This window comes from Rosa rugosa, chromosome 3 (genome assembly GCF_958449725.1).
Source record: "Rosa rugosa chromosome 3, drRosRugo1.1, whole genome shotgun sequence".
NCBI lineage: Eukaryota > Viridiplantae > Streptophyta > Magnoliopsida > Rosales > Rosaceae > Rosa > Rosa rugosa.
Window position 1 is genome coordinate 19,758,433 of NC_084822.1, and position 21,593 is coordinate 19,780,025.

Consider the following 21,593-nt stretch of genomic DNA (forward strand, 5'->3'; position numbering starts at 1 on the left):
GTGCTGTGACAAGTTTTTGATGATCCAGAGGGAGAAGCAAACGCCAGTGGCAGATCTGGCGGTGGTAGGGCTGTGCATGGGGGAGTCATCCTTTGCAAGGAGAAACAAGGTTCGGAGCTGGGTCATGGATCGTCTAAAGCAAAGGGTTTGAACCCTCGCAGAGAGAAGATGAAAGGGCTGGGCAGGCCAGTGGTGGGTGGTCCGGCGTTGAGCCAGTTGTTCAAGGTGGCTGATTTGGAAGCCATTCCAAGTTAGAATTCTGTGGTTGCTTCTAGGGGAGCAGTGGAGCCTCCACCAGCAGTGTTACTGGTCTCACCTCCCAAACTGTCTAATAGTCACCGTGAAGCCCAGTTGGAGTTGGCTAGAGTTGGCAAAAAGGCCAAGTTGGTAGATGGGGTTATTTCGGGCCCATTAAACTTTGAACCGGGCTTCGATCTCCCAAATACTAATGGGGTGATCTACTTATCCCCAAAGAAACGAGGCCGGCCTAAAGGAAGTAGAAATGAAGCAAATCTTGGGTTAAGGATGCCACAGCCCAAGAAGAAGAGGTTCCCTAAGAAGATCGGGGATTCCAAGTAGATGGAGGTGGCACTTCCTCAGAGGCAGTGCAAGAGAAGGCCAAAGGGCTCAAGGTAGGAGGAACAATGGATTGTGCCACCAACTTAGAGATGGCACCAGGTGCAAATAAGGTTTGAGAAAAGTCGCCAGTTACCCTTGTAGTATCTTTGCTTTTGATATTCTCTTAGACAATGCAGGGTGTTTCTGGATATGTTTTAAGCTTCTTTAGCCTAAAAATGTCGAATTATTTGACAGCTCTACTGAGCGGGTCATTATGTGTAATTTCACTGAACTTCAATATTAGTTGACTATTTCTCTAAAAAATATATATATATATATATGAATAGGGGCCGTGACCACTTACCCAATTTAAGCCTGAAAATTGCCCACTTACTCCACTAAGAGTTTTTTACTCCCATTTACCTAATCTAATATTTATTGATAGTTTTAACCTTATTTTAATTGTTAAATTACACTCATCTCTCTCTCTCTCTCTCTCTCTCTCTCTCACACACACACACACACACACACACATCCCCCTCCTCACCCAGACCACCATCGTCGAACCCTAGGCCTCGTAGCTTCCATCACCGCCGACTACCAATGGGCATTTCTCGGCCATCACCGCCGCACTCCATCGTCGAGCCCTATGCCTCCATCGTCGCCGTCGTCGTCCTTGTCTGGTGCAACAAACTCGGCGACTTCTCAATCTCGTAATTGGATTGGACGACTCGTTGGGGTCATAGACGGAGAGGAAGGAGAGTCCGGAGATGGCTGCGAGGAGGTAGGATTTGGATCGGGCCTGGACTGAGCAGAGGGCCTGAACGGCGAGGCGGGAGTTGTTGGTGGTGTCGGCGTCGAACCAGAGGACGGGGACTTGTGGCGGAGGTCGAGGAGGAGGGCGATGCGACCCTGGCAGTCGCCGGTGACGAGGAGGAGGTGGCAGTTGGAAGGTTTGGTTGAGGGGGGGGGTGGCTGAAGTTCGCTCTGATTTGGTGCCTAGAGCAAATTTCTGGGTGGCCTTTTTTTTTTTTTTTTGGTTATACTATGAGCTCCAAGAATGGGGAAGGAAAAAAAAAATGAACATGTAGAATTGAACATATAAATTGATCAATTGTGTTTGTAGTGTATTCATTTTGGTTTTGGGAGTTTATACAATTCAGCTGGAGGGCAATAATATGATTATTGGATGGTAATAATATGATTATTGGAGGCAATAATATGATTATTGGGGGCAATAAAAAGAGTATTGGGGGGCAATAATATGTTTATTGGGGAGCAATAATATGATTATTAGGGGGCAATAAAATCAGACACCTGAATCCGGCCACCAGTCCGGTAGCCAGATTCGGGATTCAGGTGACCGGTCGCCTGATTCCGGTGACCGGAGTCCGCAGCCGGCCACTGGTCACCGGAGTCCGGCAAGGTCTTCAATGACTTCTCTCTCTAAGTGACAAAGAAGGAGAGGGCAAAATTGTCCCAAAAATAAATAAAAAGTAATAAAAAAAAATACATAATTTGGTATTAGGGAAATGATCTCTTAGAGTGTTTGGGTAAGTGGGCAATTTCTTAGAGTGTTTGGGTAAGTGGGGTTAATTAACCCCAAAATTGGGTAAATGATCATTTCCCCATATGAATAATACCATGCTAAGTTGGTAATAATTATTATGAAAGTGTATAATTCTATTGGGTGATATATACAAATTCAAACACTCGGTTTAGCAAGCAAAATTGATATAGCAAAGAATCTAACGAAAACGAAATTCGTAACCACCAGTGTCAACGCAGTTCTCCAAGTTTGTATGGGATTTGATCGTTTTTTCACTGAGAAAGTATTCAGTGCACCGACGTGCACTTATACCAACAGCAATAGACAGTTAGATAAGATCAAGTATTATTTTTTGTTATTAAAAAAAAAAAGGTTGTCTATAAATATCAACGGCTCAGATCTGCTAGAATTGCTAGTTCACTTGCACCGCTAGTGTATAGAAGAATTTTTGCTTTTCATTCTAGATCTTAAGCTTGTTGAGTTGTTGTCGAGCCATGATCATCTGGTTAGATAATAATCGTTATGCTAGTCGCGGCAGCAATGACATTGCAATCCATCATCTATTTCAAAGTCTTATTGTTGAAGTTTGAATTAGAAATTTTGAAGTTAAAAGAAAATATAAAGTAAGTCTATTTCTAGAAAGGTCAACTGTAAACATAATATAAATAAATAAAAAACAGAGACTTTGAGACTAAAAGAAAATGTAAAGTGTAGGACTCATCACTTGAGTGTAAAAAAAAATTACTACTACACCACATAAATGCAATAGTTTTGTTACTATGATTTATTTTATTTCATGTTTATTTAAAAAAATTAGGCATATCTTCATCTCAAAATAATATTTGACGCATCTTGCTAGCCTCACTTTAAGTTTGGCCATGTTTTGTTAAACCAACCAAGAATTGAGTCCTCCTTATCATTTATGATCGAAAGATTTAGGAATTTAGTAGTAATTAGACTTGGAGTACCATCCATGGCTAATTATCTCCAAAACCTTTCTAGTTTAGTTTGAATTATAAGTTGTAACTAGTTTTCTCCTTTCCTCTATCAAAGTAATTAAGTATCATTTAAATAAACAATTATCATTAGAGACCGCAATTATTGCACCACCAAAAGATTACAAGGGCATGACAAACATCAAAATTAAAGCTAAACATCTTCATTCAAAAGTAGTTGGTCATTGATTTTAGAGTTGCGTTTAGTCTCGACAATTTGTTGTTGTCTCGAGGTGGTTTACACTCCGTCTTTGTTTGTATTTGCTTTTGTAAACTTTGTTAGGTCTGATGACCTGACTTTAGTTAGAAGTGTGTGGTTTTTGACTCTTACTTTGTATTGCAATCCTACTCGTAATTTTTCCTTACCATAAAATAGATTTAATTTGATGCATTTGGTGTTTTGATTATGTCTTTGAACGCATGTTATTTATTTCAAAGAAAGAAATGATGAAAAACGAAAAAGGAAAAGATAACGAAGTAGGAGTATTAAATGGGGAAGGCATTGATTTGAAAGTATGGGATTTGGTCGTTTTTTTTCACTGAGAAAGTATTCAATGCACCGACGTGCACTTGTACCAATAGCAATAGACAATTTGATAAGATCAAGTATTATTTTTTGTTATTAAAAACAATGTTGTCTATAAATATCAATGGCTCAGATCTACTGGATTTGTTGGTTCATTTGCACTGCTGGTGTATAGAATAATTTTCGCTTTTCATTCTAGATCTTAAGCTTGTTGAGTTGTTGTCGAGATAATAATCGTTATGCTAGTCGTGGCAGCAATGACACTGCAATCCATCATCTATTTCAAAGTCTTAATATTTAAGTTTGAATCAGAAATTTTGAAGTTAAAAGAAAATAGTAAGTCTATTTCTAGAAAGGTCAACTATAAACATAATAAAAATCTAACCTAGCCGTCTCTCTGCTAGGGTTTGAGAACCTCTCCTTTGTGGCGGAGGCTTCTCCGATTTCCTCTATTGCTCGCCAATAGAGGCCATGGCCATTCTCTGGCTGCTTCTTCTCTCCTTCGTTGCGTTGGGTGACGATGTTCCTTTGGTAGTTTCGAGTTTTAGTGGTGATGGTGGTGTTGGACTCGATGATTTTGCCTGGCGGGTGGATCGGATGCGGATTGGGTTTCCATGGAGGTCCATGTACGGGGTGTTGTCAAGGCCGAACGACGACGGTGTAGGTTGGGTTTTTCGATCCGATCTCATTGCAAGTTCGCTGGCGAAGGATGGTCGATGTGAAGCAAATTGCTCGACGGGGTCTGCGGCTCTTGACGGTGGCGCAACAGTTGGAGTTCCTGGTTGTTTTGGTTGGTCCCGGAATCCTATATTCTGCTCGGGTTGTAGGCTTTCGGTGGCAGGGGTGATTGTGGATGGTTCTAGCTCGTCGGAGGAGCCGGTCTCCTGGCGCCGGCACGGTGATAGTAGATGGGGTTGTTCATGCTGCGGAGGCTGGACGGAGGAAGCTGCTGGGCTCCCATCTATGGGCTGGCTTAGGGCATGCTGGTCCAAGGAGAGAGTGGAATGGCAGGGCCTTTTGGGCCTTAAACTGGGCTCGTGACACCTTTCGTGTGATTCAAGCTTCGGTGGAGAAGGCATGCAAGAACTCTGAGACACTTATAGAGGAATTGCGTGCAAATGATGGTTTTGGGGGGGGGGGGGGGGGGGGGATGCAAGTGCTGCATCCTCGGATTGCAATGTTTAATTTCCCTATGGGTCGCAAGGTCTAGTCGCTCGGTTGTTACCTTTTATTTTATTTTCTTCTGAGTGTCTAGGTCTTGTTAGAATAAATGTGCTTATTTGTCCTTAAAAGGTGGGTGTACCCGGGAGTGTGAGGCTCTGTCTTAGTATAGGTCATTTATATGTCCTAAAGGACGGCTCTTTCTATCGGCTCCTATGGGGTGTGTCGTTTTTGGTACTGCTTGCTGAATTATAAATCTGACTGACCTCCTTTGATTCAAAAATAAACATAATAAAAATAAATAAATAAATAAAACAGAGACTTTGAGACTAAAAGAAAATGTAAAGTGTAGGACTCATCACTTGAGTGTAAAAAAAAACTCCTGCTACACCACATAAATACAATAGTTTTGTTACTATGATGTATTTTATTTCTCATGTTTATATAGAAAATTAGGCATATCTTCATCTCAAAATAATATTTGACGCATCTTGCTAGCCTCACTTTAAGTTTGGCCATGTTTTGTTAAACCAACCAAGAATTGAGTCCTCCTTATCATTTATGATCGAAAGATTTAGGAATTTAGTAGTGATTAGATTTGGAGTACCATTCATGGCTAATTATCACCAAAACCTTTCTAGTTTAGTTTGAATTGTAAGCTGTAACTAGTTTTCTCCTTCTCTCTATCAAAGTAATTAAGTTTCATTCAAATAAACAATTATCATTAGAGACCGCAATTATTTCACCCACCAAAAGATTACAGTGGGCATGACAAACATCAAAACTAACGGTAAACATCTTCATTCAAAAGTAGTTGGTCATTGATTTTAGAGTTGCGTTTAGTCTCGATAATTTGTTATTGTCTCGAGGTGGTTTACACTCCGTTATTATTTGTATTTGCTTTTGTAAGCTTTATTAGGTCTGATGACCTGACTTTAGTTAAAAGTGTGTGGTTTTTGACTATTACTTTGTATCGCAATCCTACTCGTAATTTTCCTTACGGTAAAACAGATTGAATTTGATGCATTTGGTGTTTTTGATTATGTCTTTGAACGCATGTTATTTATTTCAAAGAAAGAAATGATGAAAAACGAAAAAGGAAAAGATAACGAAGTAGGAGTATTAAATGGGGAAGGCACTGATTTGATGATTGTTGCCTTAATAATTGGGACCATAAGTGTAGGACTCTGGAAAGAGATTTCGCGAGTTATTGAGATTAGGATAACAAATGTGGCAAGGCAGCCAGAGCCTAACCTTATCCGCGACTCTCTCCATATTTTTTTAAATTGTTACGGCTCTATCTCTGCTCCTATTTTCCTGACGCGCATCCGACGCGTAAATAAAAAATTAAAAAGAGAAAGCTTGGAAAAGCAAGTGTTCAGTAGTGACATAAAAAAAAAAAAAAAAAAAAAAATTGAAAGAAAAAAAGAAAAAAAAAATTTGGTGCGTGTGGGGAGGGGGGGGGGAGGGTGGTATCTAGGTCAGGCTCACCGCATGGCCCGTCAAATTAGCAACGACGCCATGGCTTGCGTGTAATTTGCGGATAGCGGTTTTACCAAACTGCCCTTTATCTCTTTCAAGCCTCCCAGTACGCTTTGAGATTTTCTAGGATAATGGGGGGGCTCTACAAATCAATCTTTGCCATCGCCTCAAATGGACGACCACCTTCACCTTCACCTTCACCTTCCCAGATAAAGCCTCCTCCACCTCGTTACATGTTCGTTAGAGTTTACTTGTGACTTGTGAGCGACACCAATTTTCAAACATGTGACTCCAAAATAGAACTCACCAAAAGAAACTCCTAACTTTCAATAAGGGCAGATCAAGTTGGAATTCACCACTTGTCCAATATATATAGAGTGCAGCTCCTACGTCGTCTTTTTGGACAAAAGAAGATAGGTTAAATTGTACTGATTGTATATTTTTATCCAACACTGCTTGTAGAGTATGTTTTTTTTTTTGACCCCTCTGCTTCTTCCCATTTCTATTGTTCTCCATGATTTCTTCTTTTCGATCTCTTGAGCAAAACTTCCATCGATTTAAAAGCCATACCCACACCCGTATGGAAAATTCTTGCTTAATTTATATTTTTATCTTATTGAATAAGATAGAATAATAAAATATGTACTTTTGACCGTTGGTATAAGTATAACTTTTGGCTCCACTACATAGGTCATTGGTCCAAAATGATGCAAGTGATTACTTCTTGCAATGACTAAGGATAGATAAATCGTTTCAGTCGGTTTTTAGGCTTTTACTCATGGTTTGAGACTCTGAGGGAAGCCAATTTCGTAGCAAAATATTTATTTAACTAGGACTAACACGTATCTCGATTAACTTGTTCTTGGATGTCTACTCTTCTCCGTATCTTCTTGTTCCACGTTTTATCTAGAACAATAAGCTAATTGTCTTAAAGGATGTTCACGGTATTATTTGTAATTATTATAAAACAATGACATTAAATCGTCTAATATTGTGATTGATCTTGACTCTTGAACAAAGATATTAAAATTGAACTTCCTAGAAAAAGTGAGACAGAAACGAAGACCACGTAGTAGAGCTTTGCTAATTGAGTCGATAGGTAGGAGCCAAAGACTAGTCGTTGCAGAAGGACAAGAGCATTAATATTCTTCTTTTACCCGCAACTCATTTGCTATTTGACTATTTGACTTTGGGGACTTTTCTTTTCATGTCACATGGAATTTAATCAATCGTTGATTTTCGGTGACCTATTTAAGATCCTTAATTAGACCATCTAATGATTGGTCCCAACCAATTCCATCTTCTCCCCCATTTTAATATGATAGAGATTGCTTTCATGTCGTCTAAACTTCTCCCGCCGAATATTCGCCAAATTACTCAATCTGCCCCTTTGGGTTTTGTTACGGGCAAGGGCTTCTTGGTCAATTCATCTATCACCAGATTCCAAATCTCCAACAGCTATTAAAACAATAGCTCCTGGAATCTTGGATGTGTTCAGAGGATGGTCACCGCTTTTATGTTTCTTTTTTAAGCAATTTTTATAACGTGTTGAGGGCATAAATATCTCATTTTCGATATTTTAAGTTTTGCATTATGAGACAAGAACTACTTTGGATCCAAAAATTTTGGTCAAAATACAAGAACTCATATGACCTAATCATCGGAGTGATAGGCGCCCCTAGCTAGGGTTTCTTGCGTGCCTATATCTGGCTCCCGTTTAATGGGGCGACTCGGCCTCCCTCGGCTCTCGAGTCTTGTGAGAAGGATGCCGTTACCTTTGTGTGACTAGCTGGTCTAAGTGATCTTAACTAATTTTTAGAAGCTAAACTAGGTTATATTTTGGAGGGGGATTATTTAGTTGGAAACGACCCCAGGAAGGATTTTAGAAGCTAAAAGGTTCATGTAATCTAACTCATTATTCATAGTTCAACATTGAAAGTGCGTGATTGTCCTCAATCGGCCACCACTTTTCACCGGTTAAAAGAGGCACTCTTTAATGCATTAAGAAAAGATATTCACAAAAGTCAGAAAAACTCAATTATAGGATGTTCGACCACCAAAGCGGTGATAAACGAAAAGCATCTCAACTGGTGAATATTCATTTTAATTTGTGGCTCCTCACTTATTAAAGATTCTCTACTGGATAGAAGTGAAAATGTTATTGATTACGTAAACAAGTAAGTTGATAGTGTTGCACATAGTCACATATATGTTGTTTTGTTTTAGATTCTTATGTTAGTTATACTCTATTTTCCATAAAGAGAAACAATCAGAGAATTCAACTACTAGAGCGTACGAAGTATGACAAATATTTTTATTTATTCTTTTAAACAATGGAGGTGAGTCATATTCGGTTTTTCACATAAATTTCTTTCTTTCATGCAGAAAGGGTTATTATCACAAATTGTACCTGAACTTATCCTCTATCTTATCGATGGTACCTGAACTTCAATTTTGATCACAACTAGTACCTGAACTTTTCGATTTCATTTCAAATGGTACCTATCTCTAACTTCCGTTAATATTCCGTTAAAAAATGACATGCGCAAAACACATGACCTATATTCAAGACTAGTTTGACGAAAATACCCATTTAAATTATTTTTTTTACTAAAAATATCTTAATAATATATTGATCAATTAATATGTTAATAAAAATAGAAGTTCAATTAAAAATAGAAATTAAAATGTATCTCAACCTTTTTATGAAAATAAAATTTAAAACAAGATCTCATCAAAAATTAATTGGTCTTATAGATATAGACAAAACATTGCAAATAAAACTATAAAACATTTTTTTTTAGACAAACTATAAAACATTAAAACCAAAAGTTTATCAAAACTTTCGTAATTATTTTTTTTTCTTGTCATTCATATTTTTAATTGAAGTTGAAAGTTTTTCTTTTTGATCCATTTTTTATAGCCACAATATAAGTGAAAATACATGATATAACAAAAAAAGAAGAGAAAAAAAAAAGTAATTTTACAAATTTATCCTTGAAAAATGAGTCACATGGTAGGCACATGTCAGTTTTTTACGGAACATTAACGGAAGTTAGTGATAGGTACCATTTGAAATGAAATGAAAAAGTTCAGGTACTGGTTGTGATCAAAATTGAAGTTCAGGTACCATTTGTGATAATAACCCATGCAGAAAAGAAGGAAATACATGATTGTTGTGATTTATTGCCACACACAATTGAGCATTATCATGAATTAAGGCAAGGACATGTGTTGTGACATAGACCAAAGTTGTATTATCTTTTTCTTAGTTTTTGAAGATTGATTGGACCATATTATATAACTTTTTATCCAGCAAACAAAAATTGGACCATCTAGAATGTAGATGAGGTTTTTCAAAAATGGTGACCACATTCTTAATGCAAAACCAATAATTATAAAGGAACACGCATACGATGAGTTTGGAGCTAGTGTTTGCACTTGACAATGGCACCCAAAAGATGCGTCTCTGCTTCTTTTGGCACACATGTGCACCCACTCAATCAAGCTAGCCAACTCTCCCCGTACTATATTACTATACCTTCAAGCTAACATGTTTATGTTACTATTAAGATTGATTATATCCACACTAAAATTTTTAACTATTTTTTCATTAGTGGGTTAAAACTCTAAGCGAAAAGAGAAAAATACCACAAGTTAGGCTGGCAAAGGATCAAGGTTTACAGGCCATTTCATGAGAAAGTAAGCCTTTTGAAGTCTTAAATTGCCAATTTCATTACATACATGTTTTATCGCAAATTTTTGGCGAGATAAGCTTTAAAGACTGTTCGTTTTGATAGGCTACACAAGGAGGTAATTTATTTTCATAAGTTAGTTAAGTTCATTCTTTTTTTCTGCTAAGAACTTTACTCATGATTTAAATAGAGAATATTTTATTAAATTATATAATTTTATTTTTTTATGTTTATATCGTTAACTTCTTTTTTGCAATGAATCGATAATAACACTCTTGTCCAAATCAATTTGGCTAAGAATCTCTTTTATAGTTCATTTATTTTGGTTACAGTATCTCTTTTATAGTTGTATGCAACATTTTCATCATCCATGGATCATATATATAATTCAAAATTTCGAGTACCACAAGCATTTAAAAAGCTTATCATGCCATGCTTTTCCGGCTTCTGGCACCAACCTATAACCTATAGTTGAAGACTTGCATGAATCATTTGATCAACTATTCTATGGAATCCTTGACGTATTTTCTCCCAAGAGCTTAATTAGGTCAGATTTAATTAGGTTTTTCGTCACTGTGTATCAGTGTATGGGAATGTGGCTCCTGTCATGATAATCTAATGACTGAAAGCAAAAAGTTCGAATCCCCAGTATCGCCGTATTGGACCTGCTTTGATTCTTGCTCAACTTTTCATTTCACTTTCCAATATCATATTACCTACACTGACTCTTGCCCCAAAGAAACACAAAATATATCAGCACAAACTCGGAGGAGAGGCTCTTGAATATCATTTCAATTTCCTTTTCTTTATCAACCATAGATGATTAAATTTAGATGCATGTGAACATGAATTAGGTATGATTTAAATGAATCTCGAATGTACTAAGCTGATAAAACTCGACTTATATGTTTCTTAATGAGTTTGAGTTCGAACTTGGCTCGAGTTTGAACTATTTAATCCAAACATCGAAAACCTCAAGATTATTACAAGACTGGCTGGTCATGATGTTTCCGCCGTGTGCTATTTTGAGACGGGTCTAGCTACCAAGGAAAGAACTGGTCACAGACGCCAGAAGAAAACAATGTCCACACTGGTCAAACCCTAATTTGACCGATCACGACACTACTCTTGTTTTTGTTGAGGCAGGAATCTTCAAAGATGGTTTCAGCTAGTTCACATGAAAGATATCGTAGAATCTGAAGATTAGCAACTTATTGATCAATCAAAATCAAGCTAAGTCAATGATAGTCACTCTTTACTTTACACATCATGGTAAATATTAACCATAAATATTACTTATAAGTTATAATCTTAAGACGTTAGGACATACAATTGAAATTATGTCAGTATGTCACTAATTATCTCAACAGATTTTTTTTTTTTTGAAAAATCGTTTAAAACTTTGTCAAGCTGGGATGCTCATCCTACGCCCATAACTCAACAGATTTTATATATTTTCAGATTTATATTACGTTTCAGATATAGAAATATAGAATTCAGATTTATTTATGGCTTGCATTCCACAGCCGAAAAGGAACGAATATAAAATGCAAGTATACTCTCCAATGTATGTGTGGTTGCCCCATTCTTAATTCAGAAATAAATAATTAAGACAACTAGAGGCTGTGGCTGTGTTAGCTTCATGCATGGTTCTAGACTTCTAGTTAATACTTATGCCAACTTTATTTAATATTGTATCTTTTTCATATACAAAAGCTTATACCCAACAAAAAAAAAAAAGTGGTCTGGCTTATGAATGAGCGAAAACCAAACAATATTGCTTATTGATAGTAATTATTTGGTACATCTAGGCTCCTTCCCCCTCCCCCTTTAGAGTGTGCAGTTTTTAGAAATTATATTATCTTCTAGGAAGTTATGTGGGTGGCAAACTCATGTACGTCATAGAAGTGATAGAACAATATAAAAGGTAGATTTAATTATCATTGCTTTGAGTTGGTTTATCCAAGGTTTTAAATATCGGTATCGTTGTATATATCGGTACTTTGAAAAAGGGAGATGTCCGAAATATCGGGGATACAGGGTAAGAAAATGTCGTTTTTGAAAAAAGTAAATTTATTAGAAATTTAGAACTACATATAAATACATATGAATGTTAACTTCATCTACATCCAAAAAGAGACTCTAGGCGGTTGAAAAGCCGCTCGCTGGTCTACGAAAATGCAATAATCAGACCAAGACATATGACTCATATAGTGCGAATTGTAGTGATGAACATGATAGTTATAGATCTCTTTAGAGCTGCCGACTGTTTCTCCTATAAGGGGATAATAAGGATGAACCCAACTAGATGACTGATCATATACTTCTACATATTGATTATATCCATAAGCATCATAACCAAATTGATTGTTGCCTTCATGAGATTCATTTGAGATCCCACTGCGCTCTGTGCTTAAACTGATAGAATCAAAACTTAAGGCAATTGAAGAAACATCAGATGGGGTACTTTGATCATCAGTTGCACCTCTTGTCCTCCTCCCATATCGGGTCTTCTCTTGAGCACCATGGCCAGCTGTTCTCACTCCGTGGTCTTCATCTTGGGTGGTATGATCAAAATTACCTTCACATGTAAATCCATCCACAGAAGATTCTCCATAGTCATATCTTTCACCTCCACCACCTATTCCGCTTCCACCCTCTCCACGATCATCAGAACTATCTGGAGTTGTTGTACCAACCCACGCATCATCACTATCTGAATTATCTTCTGGGTTTTTAACAACTTCTTCAGATAAGACTCTCTCTACGTTGATTCCAGCATTAGTTGCAGTTTCTACAACTTGTGGAAGAGGTCTTCCAGCTTCATCATCAAGGTGTGCAGGCATAATCCAATCATGAAGTGGATCAATGCCATTATCAAGCGGCTCGCTTGCAACATGAAGTAGATCTATATAGTTGTTTTCATTGACCACATTATTCTTTGCCTGTTTATCTCGCAGCCGCAGCTTCATGTTGTAGTAGCAGTATACAAGCTTTTCCAACTTCTGATATGCCAAACGGTTCATTTGCTTGGTATGAACCATCCATTACTACTTTTAAATAATTGGAGCTTTTTTATCATCAATATTATCACCAATAGAGATTGTCTAGGCAATTAGGCATGAACCAGCTTTCTAAGGCTTCACCATAATTTAAAATCAATAAAAAGAGACAAACATAAGCACCTATCTGCCCCTCTTGTCCGAATGAGTGTAAATAAACAATAGTCACTAGTCAGCAATCAAAGACTATAAGCCCCAAAGGGAAAAAAAAAAAGCAGCCATATTTTTACCTCAAATTTTACAGATATTTCTTCACTTTATCGGGGATATATCGTAAATATCTAATATATCGGGGATATTTGACGATGTCGGAGAAATTTCGCAGAAACGGTGAAAGATAAGATATTTACCCCCCTAAATATATCGGTCCGTCGAAAAAAGGAGACATCGGGGGAGATATCGGATATATCGCAGATATTTAAAACCTTGGGTTTATCATTAATTTGTCGTTTACGAGTTGATTAAATATTATAACATTTTTTTTTTATCAAGATCACAAAGTGTTCTCAAAATCTGTTTAGGCGTAGAGACTAATCCATGTCGATGGGTCAGACTAGTCTGTGCCGATGGGTCATGTTAGATCACTTCCTTTTTCTTGACCACAAGAATACATTGAGATTTAACTCCAATCAGCGTTGACGAGATTCTAACCCGGGTGTGAGAGTACCAAACCTGAAGACTCTAATTACTAACTCGATCGCCTATGATGGTTTATAACAACTTATCACTATTCCTTATTTATCATTAATGGATTACAAAGACGCTAGAAGTACCTTACCGATTAGATGATTAGAAACTAAGATTCGTGTTAGATAAAGTGCATGAATCTTTGGATAAACAAAATGCAGAGTAATTAAAAGGTAGTGTTAAATTAAGATATATATAGGAATGGTTTCTCACGTAAGACCTAGGATCAGAATGCACATACATGCATATACATTATTATCTTAGCAGCTAGAAATTAAGTAACACGTACATTAATGCAACGTTGCGTAGGGTAAGTTATCTCCATTAATTAGTTCGATCCACATATTACTCATTCATCTTGTCACTTAAGTTGTCGTATATATGCAACTAATTGAGTTCATTGATTTGTTTACCTTAATTAACTAGCAAGTGTGTCTGATCGACTTTGCTAAACAATTGAAAAGAAGCAAGCCAAGGCTACGTGATTGGTTTCGAAAGAAGAAGAAGAAGAAAGCAGAAAATTAAAAATAGTCGTCCAAATTCAGAAATGGACACATGCATTGTGAACTAATTATTTTACATTTTTAGGCAAAGAGATCGATGTGGCATAATTAGTGGTGGAACTAAATGCCGATCAACTTGAGTGTTGGATCATTTGATGACCTAATTATATATTTTAAGGCGATTCAAAGAGGAAGATGTAGCATGTGACAAATTGATTGTATTTTAAGCAATTTGAACTTGATACTCAATAATACACGAATTAAATTATGATTTACATGTTGAACTTTATCATCGCGCTATTATACATGTGTTATACGGTTACAATATTTGAATATAGAAATGTTAATTTACAATATTTGAATACAAACACCCTAACAAGGTTTACTTCATTGTAATTGGCAAATGTACGTGTTTAGCTCAACAAATTTGTTATGAAACTATATATTAGCTTTCCTTCAAAGAAAATGTAGTACACGTTTCATTCTCTGATTCTCATTCCTGCATATCATTCATGCATGGCATCTCTCTCTCTCTCTCTCTCTCTCTCTCTCTCTCTCTCTCTAAAAAATGACCTAATTTTTTCAGGTCATGAATATTATTCCCCAGGAGATTGGATATGGCGCCATTAAAATGCTTATCTCTGAGTCCTCTTTAATTACGTTTATTGCATGAATCACATCTCACGTTGAGCAAATTTCAATACTTTCCAATCTATCAATCATGACAAAACTGTAGTTTGGTGCATGGACCGTCTAGTACATCAGTGGTCGCGGAAGAACAAGTAGTCATATATAATTGGTCTTCTAGATTCATTTAAAGAGGAGTCTGGTACTCCATCAGATCAAATGGCCTAAAACCTAAATTGGGTATACTTCGCAATCAATTGCTCACTCCATCTCTGCTGCAATTTTAATTCCCCACCCACACGTTTCAGCTTCGCCGCATCCCATCCATTTACTGTAGTTAGGCCATACTTGTCCTACCGTTTGTTCATTTGTTAACATTTTCATTGGTACATAGCCGAGTGCAAAGGGTGTGGGAGGCAGAGTAAAGCCTCATTCATATTCGGCCTAGAGCCAAAAATCAGGACAAAATCGACGACTACTACTCAGAGCCAGAAATTGCATTGAAATATACAAGTAACATGGTTTTCTAGGAAATAAACCTATATTGATAGGTTTGACTACGTTACAGGGAGTTTTATATGCACATTTTGAACTTTCAACGTTCCTTAAATGGGAAGTGTTGAAAATTCAAGGATGATTGTTGAATTAGCCCTAACCAATTTCTAGCATTGACAGGACGAGCATAATTCCATAGTCCATAGTTGCATTTAGCAAAAACTCCTCTGAAAATTCTCATATCATATGCCTTCTCTGACAACTGCCCAGCTTAGCAAATTGTGGCGAAGACTAGGTACTGAATACACATCATATATGATATTGTTCAACCTTTCCTTCAACTTGATAGAAATTTTGCCATTCTGTTTCATTGGCATCTTTGATGCAATGCCAAATGTGATCTCCAATTTCATGGACTCATTTAATTCAACGAGCAAGTCCTTATGGCTAGAGAAATGGTTGGTACAACTTGTCTCCAAAAATCGTTTGATTTTTTTCTTGACCATTTACAACATTGATAGTCAACAACAAGTTTTCTTCATTGTCATTCTCTACAATCTTGGCATGTAACTCATCATTTTTTGATCTGATTCTTTGGATTCACTTCATTGTTTAATAGCCATACTCCTGGCAGTTGAAACACTAAACTTTGGATTTCTCTATTTGCTCGAAAATGGTGATTTGATCATCTCTTGTAGCTTGAGTTCTAGTTTCTTTGATTTGTCGACTCACGGCAGTTGCCTCCCTCACTGTAGTATTCATTGTAGTACGCCGAGTTTCTGTCCTTCTTCAAGCTCAATTGAGTCTCCAACGCTTCTTCAATTGCAATCTCTGACTATTCATTTACTCTCTGGCCAGCTCTCTGCTCATAGACTTAGCAAGAACCCTTAATTTCATCTACCTTCACAGTATTGAGATCTTGTGACTCCTCTATTGCTGTGACTTTGTTATAACCTCCCTACTGGCTTTCACATGATAATAGGCGGGATGCGTTAGTAGTCAGAGATGCTCTACGTTTTCTCTATCTGAAGAAGCTCAAATTGTTGCCGTAAAGTCTGCAATCGAACCTTTTTCATCTTGTTGTGCCCCACATAGCAGTTAATGAGACAATTCTAGGTCCCCTTTGTGGTGGAAGCATGTCCAATCTTCTCATAAACTTCTGAACCAATTGTTGGATGTTCTAAACTCACAAACATGAATGAATCAAGTCAATCAACACAAATAACTATGTCAAATGTGAAGAATCACTGCCGTAAAACTCCCACAGTGACCAAATATATGCAAAACAAGATTTCATTTAACCTTATACAGTAAGACTACTTAGTTCACAAACATGTATAATTCAAATCATATGACTATGTCAAGTTAAGATTGATCAGAGATAAATTGAAACACGAGCAATACAATATTGTGAACTCAAAAACTCCTCTCAATATCAGCTTGAGTGAAAATGCTGATGTCTAGTTCAAATGAGGTTTACCCCAATAGCTCCATATATGTACATCAAGGCTCTTTTATATATCCTTCTTTCGATTTTTAATTAGCTCATTTCTTTGGTTTTGGGTGAGATTTGCTTGGTATCCAAAATCTCTGAATCGGTTGATTACAACCTCTTTGTATTACATCACTTTGATAAGAGTATATTGGAGCTCTCTGATGTTGAAAATTGCCTTTCCCATCAAATTTACTGACTAGACATTGGCCACTGCGAGAACTCGACCTTGGGTGCCATCCTTGAACCAACAACAACCCTTCACTCTTTTGAGCTCTAATATGAGATTAAAATCTCAAGAATATCATAGCAAAAGTTACTGCGGTAGATTGGCACTAGAAAAAAAATAAATAAATAAATGACTCAAACAAGACACGAACCAACCAAGAGAGAAAGTAGAGAGTTTGAGGGAGAGAACTTTATTAATCTAGATGACTTATCCACCAACAACAAAACAAACAACTTATTTATAGAGATTCACAAACTTACAGGGATTATCAAAAGTTTGCAGGGAGCTTCTAGACTAGAAACATTAAAAGCTAATTAACTCTAACAACTTCTTCATATTTTGATTTTTCTCAATTTTAGGAAAAAAAAAAAGAGTAATTTTTTACTCCAACAGATTTCCTATAACCATCCCAGTGAGGGAAGAGAAAAAAAAATTCCCTAAATTTACAACAATCTTTAAAATTTTAAGGAAGAACTTAGATTGCTGTAAAATAGGGAATCAGTTTGGAGTTAAAGAAGAAAAATTATGGAAAACTTTGACTTTTGCTTCCCTATAAAACAAAAATTATAGAGAAGCTGTTAGAGTTGCTCTTAGCATAATAATCTAAAAACGCTAGGCATTAGGCGGGTGGTGGGGAGGGGTCTAGCGCCTATGTGCTTAGGCAGGTCTAAGCAGATTTTTATTTTATTTTAATTTCATTATACAAGATATATGTGTTTACTTAAAACAAATTACTATATTTAAGCATGCAAAATGGAAAGGACATATAAAGTATTGCAATTGATTGAAAACATGGTGAAAATTCTCGTCTGCCCGCCTAGGCACTCACCAGCCCACTTAATACACTGTCCGATTCTTTTTGCAGTTTTCAAATTGAATGAGGCGACTAGCCACTGCCTAGCGGCTATGCGGCCATTTAAGGGGATTTTTAGAACAAATTTAACTTGAATGTGATTTTCGTTAAATACAAGCGCATGTATCATTCATACCTTGAGGATTACTAACTAACTCAAATCCTTAGGAAGTCAGAAATAGAAAAATAGAATGAAGCAAATATTAATCTAATACACCAAAGCTTAGAATGTAAAACGTTAGCAAATTAGATGACTCCATACAATTCAAAAGAACCAAGTGATTCATAATAGGCTTGGTTTAATTTCTAATAGGATGTGGCTACTTTTATAATCTAAGGTGCCTCTTAGGAGGAGGAATAGGCAATTTTGTTCTGTTGTAGTATATTTGCTGAGTGGCTACTTTTATAATCTAAGGTGCCTCTTAGGAGGAGGAATGGGCAATTTTGTTCTGTTGTAGTATTTGCTGAATATGCAAGTCATTTGAATCTGCGTTGATGGAACCACTTTAGCTCAAGGACTCAAGGTCATGAATAGGCTTGAAATTGATTCCTGACCAAAGACAACACAACTCTACGAGACTCCAAAGTTAAGTAGTGGCAACTCCTATTATGTTCTCCAATTCTTTATTACCGTAATGAGGTCTCGTCTTTGTTATAAGTTCACATCTACTCTCGTCTTTGTTCTCTAATTCCTAGCGTTTCCTGATTTTCAAGAGAAGTGAGGATGTTCTACGAGAATGATTGATCTGCAGTAGCAAAGTTTTGTCTTACATTTGCAGAAGCAAAAGTCTTGTGTTAGCTTGGTTCAGGAGAATAGGTAACTTGTTAAACTCCAAGAAGTATATATGGTGCGATGGATGAAATTGACAGGCTGTGAAGGTTTTCAGATGCATGGTGCAGATCCATACTATATCGTAAAATTGAGTTCATCTAGTTATTCCAGGATGCTGAACATAACGTGCAATTCATGACAGTGTTTCCCATTTAAAGCCTACGAATAGTAGTGGCGTATCTTAAGGATCAGAGATACAGAGATGCGGTATTTCACAATGAAAGTATGTACTCAAGTTTGGTGGATAAGGATCAATACATGCACTAGTTCCAGAAATATAATTCTGGCTGCAGAATCAATCATAATTAAAAAAAAATAAAAAAATACATGGGCAGCTTTAAGAGCTTATTCTGTTAAAAAAAATTCAATCCTACAAGACGAGGCAGGTACGTACACAAACATAATCTTTAGGAATCTGCAAGCATAACCAATCAGCAACCTGAGAGCAGCCAAAAAATTCCCCAGCTAAGTGCATATTGCAATTAAAGAATATTAGACTGCACAGTCACTTCTTAGTCTGCTCTGGATTGGCCAGCTCGGGAGGACAAGATGATTCCAACAATGAGGCCATACAGTGCCAATGCTTCAGCAAAAATGAGAATGAGGATCATCCCGACAAAGAGTTTTGGCTGCTGTGCATTAGCTCTGCAAAACAAGCTCAGTTACTTCAACGGTGCACAACATGGTGTAAACCATGTAAAAACTAGTACACTCCTATTCAATACAATCAATCCAAATCAAGTACATGCATGATGCATCAAATGGAAAATATACCTCAAGTAAAATGCAGAAGTTATTCAAAGTCATTAACTTACTACCCATTCTCTCCCAAGTCCCAAATTAACAAAAATTAGCATCACAGGACCATGAAAATGATAATTTTCCCACCAAATTTTGATTTTTCTTTTCCATTAATCCTTAATCCTGCCAAAAATTATTGTGAAACAATCCTAGTTGTTGACCAACTTATAATTTTAACTAACCACTCTTGATAGTTCCTTCCGGAAAATGATATCATAATCTTACATGTGAAACATACATTTGAGAAATTAGGGTCGCATTCAGGCAACAAGGATTGCAACTATTACCATTTTATGGTAACACAAATTCCTTAAGGCTTTTCATATTGCAGAAAAATAAATTACATCTATCCCCCGCATAGTTTACAATTGCTACTTTGTCATACCTACGCCCTTATCTCTGATTTTAGTCTTCACCTTTATCAGACAATGACTTCTATATACTCTTGCTGTGGACTTAGAAATTTTCATATTGCAATCAACATTCACAGATTCTCTATCCTTGGTTATCCCAATTTGCATTAGGGTTACTTATGATTTATCTGTCCTCATTTGGAGGAAGCCTACAAATTCTGTAAACACAGATGGAGAAGGGTAAAAGATGAAAGTTACCCTAGAATTGTGATTCCCACAAGTAGCCCTACTTTTTGACTACTGTAAATATATGATGAAGGACAAAAATGCAGCCATAATTAATTAATTATCCCCTGATGGGTAATCTGAATTGTGTGGGTCATCTGATTAAAAGACTAAGTACAATACTACTCTACTCTAGAAAAGAAAGAAATGTCAGATTTAGATCAGAATTTACTCTCATGATGCCATTAAAAAACCTACGGTTTATGCACATATATTAACAAAGGTTAGAGATAATACCTCACACCAGCATCACCAACAATACCAATTGCCATTCCAGCGGAGAGCCCCGCAAGACCGCAAGCAAGACCAGAGGAGAGATGTGCATAACCATCAAAGAGGTAATATGACTTTGCCTTGGGATTAATCCCGGTACTGATGATAACAGCAATAATAAGCCCATAAATACCCAAAACTCCAGCCATAACAACAGGAACAATGGATTTCATGACCAGCTCAGGCCTCATGACTCCCATAGATGCAACACCTACCCCACTCTTTGCTGTGCCATAGGCAGCTCCCATACCTAAAACAAACCAATGGAGCTCTCATGTCAAGTACAAAAAAACTGCATCGAGATTCACACAAGTTTCACTAAAAAAAGAAAGAAAAAAAAAGCACATATCAATTGTAGACCAGATTCAGAATCTTAGTAAAATCCACAGTAACAACTCTAGACCTCAGAATTTTAATAAAATCAAGTTACTTATATCTTTTCTGGTTCCAAGTTAATCATCAGGAACAATCAAGTTGATCAGAATCAAGCTTCATTCCAATTCTTGGAGGAATTAAACTCGATAATCACGCGATGAACTCCAAGGAAATCAAACACAATTCGCAGCATAATGAAACAGATAGTCGATCAATGAACTCCAAAGTAGATCTAAAGTCATATCAAAAAGCAAAAACTTGTGAGAAAAGCGAGATCGAGGTTTTTACAGGAGAAAACGAGGGCCGCAGCGGCGCCGAGGAAGCCGAAGAAGGGCGCCGTCTCATCGCCGCTGAAGGTAGAAGACATCGTGGGGAGTGGATCTGCAACGACGTCGTCTGGATCTTGGATCTCCTCTCTCCCTCACTGATTGTTTTTTTTTGTGCTTCTTCCGCAGGAGAAAGTCGACATAAAAGCTCCAACTGCTTTTATAATTACTTACCATCTACGCACGGATCAAGTATTACCGGACCTGAATAGGTTCAGGCAAGGTTTTAAATCTCTGCGATATTTCCGATATATCCCCGATATCTCTTTTTTTCGACGGACCGATATATCCAGGGGGTAAATATCTTATCTTTGACCGTTTCTGCGAAATTTATCTGACATCGTCAAATATCCCCGATATATTAGATATTTGCGATATATCCCCGATAAAGTGAAGAAATATCTGTAAAATTTGAGGTAAAAAAAAAAAAAAAA

The 21,593-nt window shown here is 36.9% G+C and overlaps 1 protein-coding gene across 1 annotated transcript; it reads right to left on the minus strand.

Moving 5' to 3' along the window:
* Positions 1–18,956: 18,956 nt before the first annotated feature.
* Positions 18,957–21,307, minus strand: LOC133739847 (V-type proton ATPase 16 kDa proteolipid subunit). Its single transcript, XM_062167656.1, has 3 exons — positions 21,122–21,307; positions 20,423–20,708; positions 18,957–19,391 (listed from the first exon to the last, which is right to left on the minus strand). Exons 1-3 carry the CDS (start codon positions 21,198–21,200, stop codon positions 19,259–19,261), a joined length of 498 nt encoding a protein of 165 aa, XP_062023640.1. The 5' UTR covers positions 21,201–21,307; the 3' UTR covers positions 18,957–19,258.
* Positions 21,308–21,593: the final 286 nt, after the last annotated feature.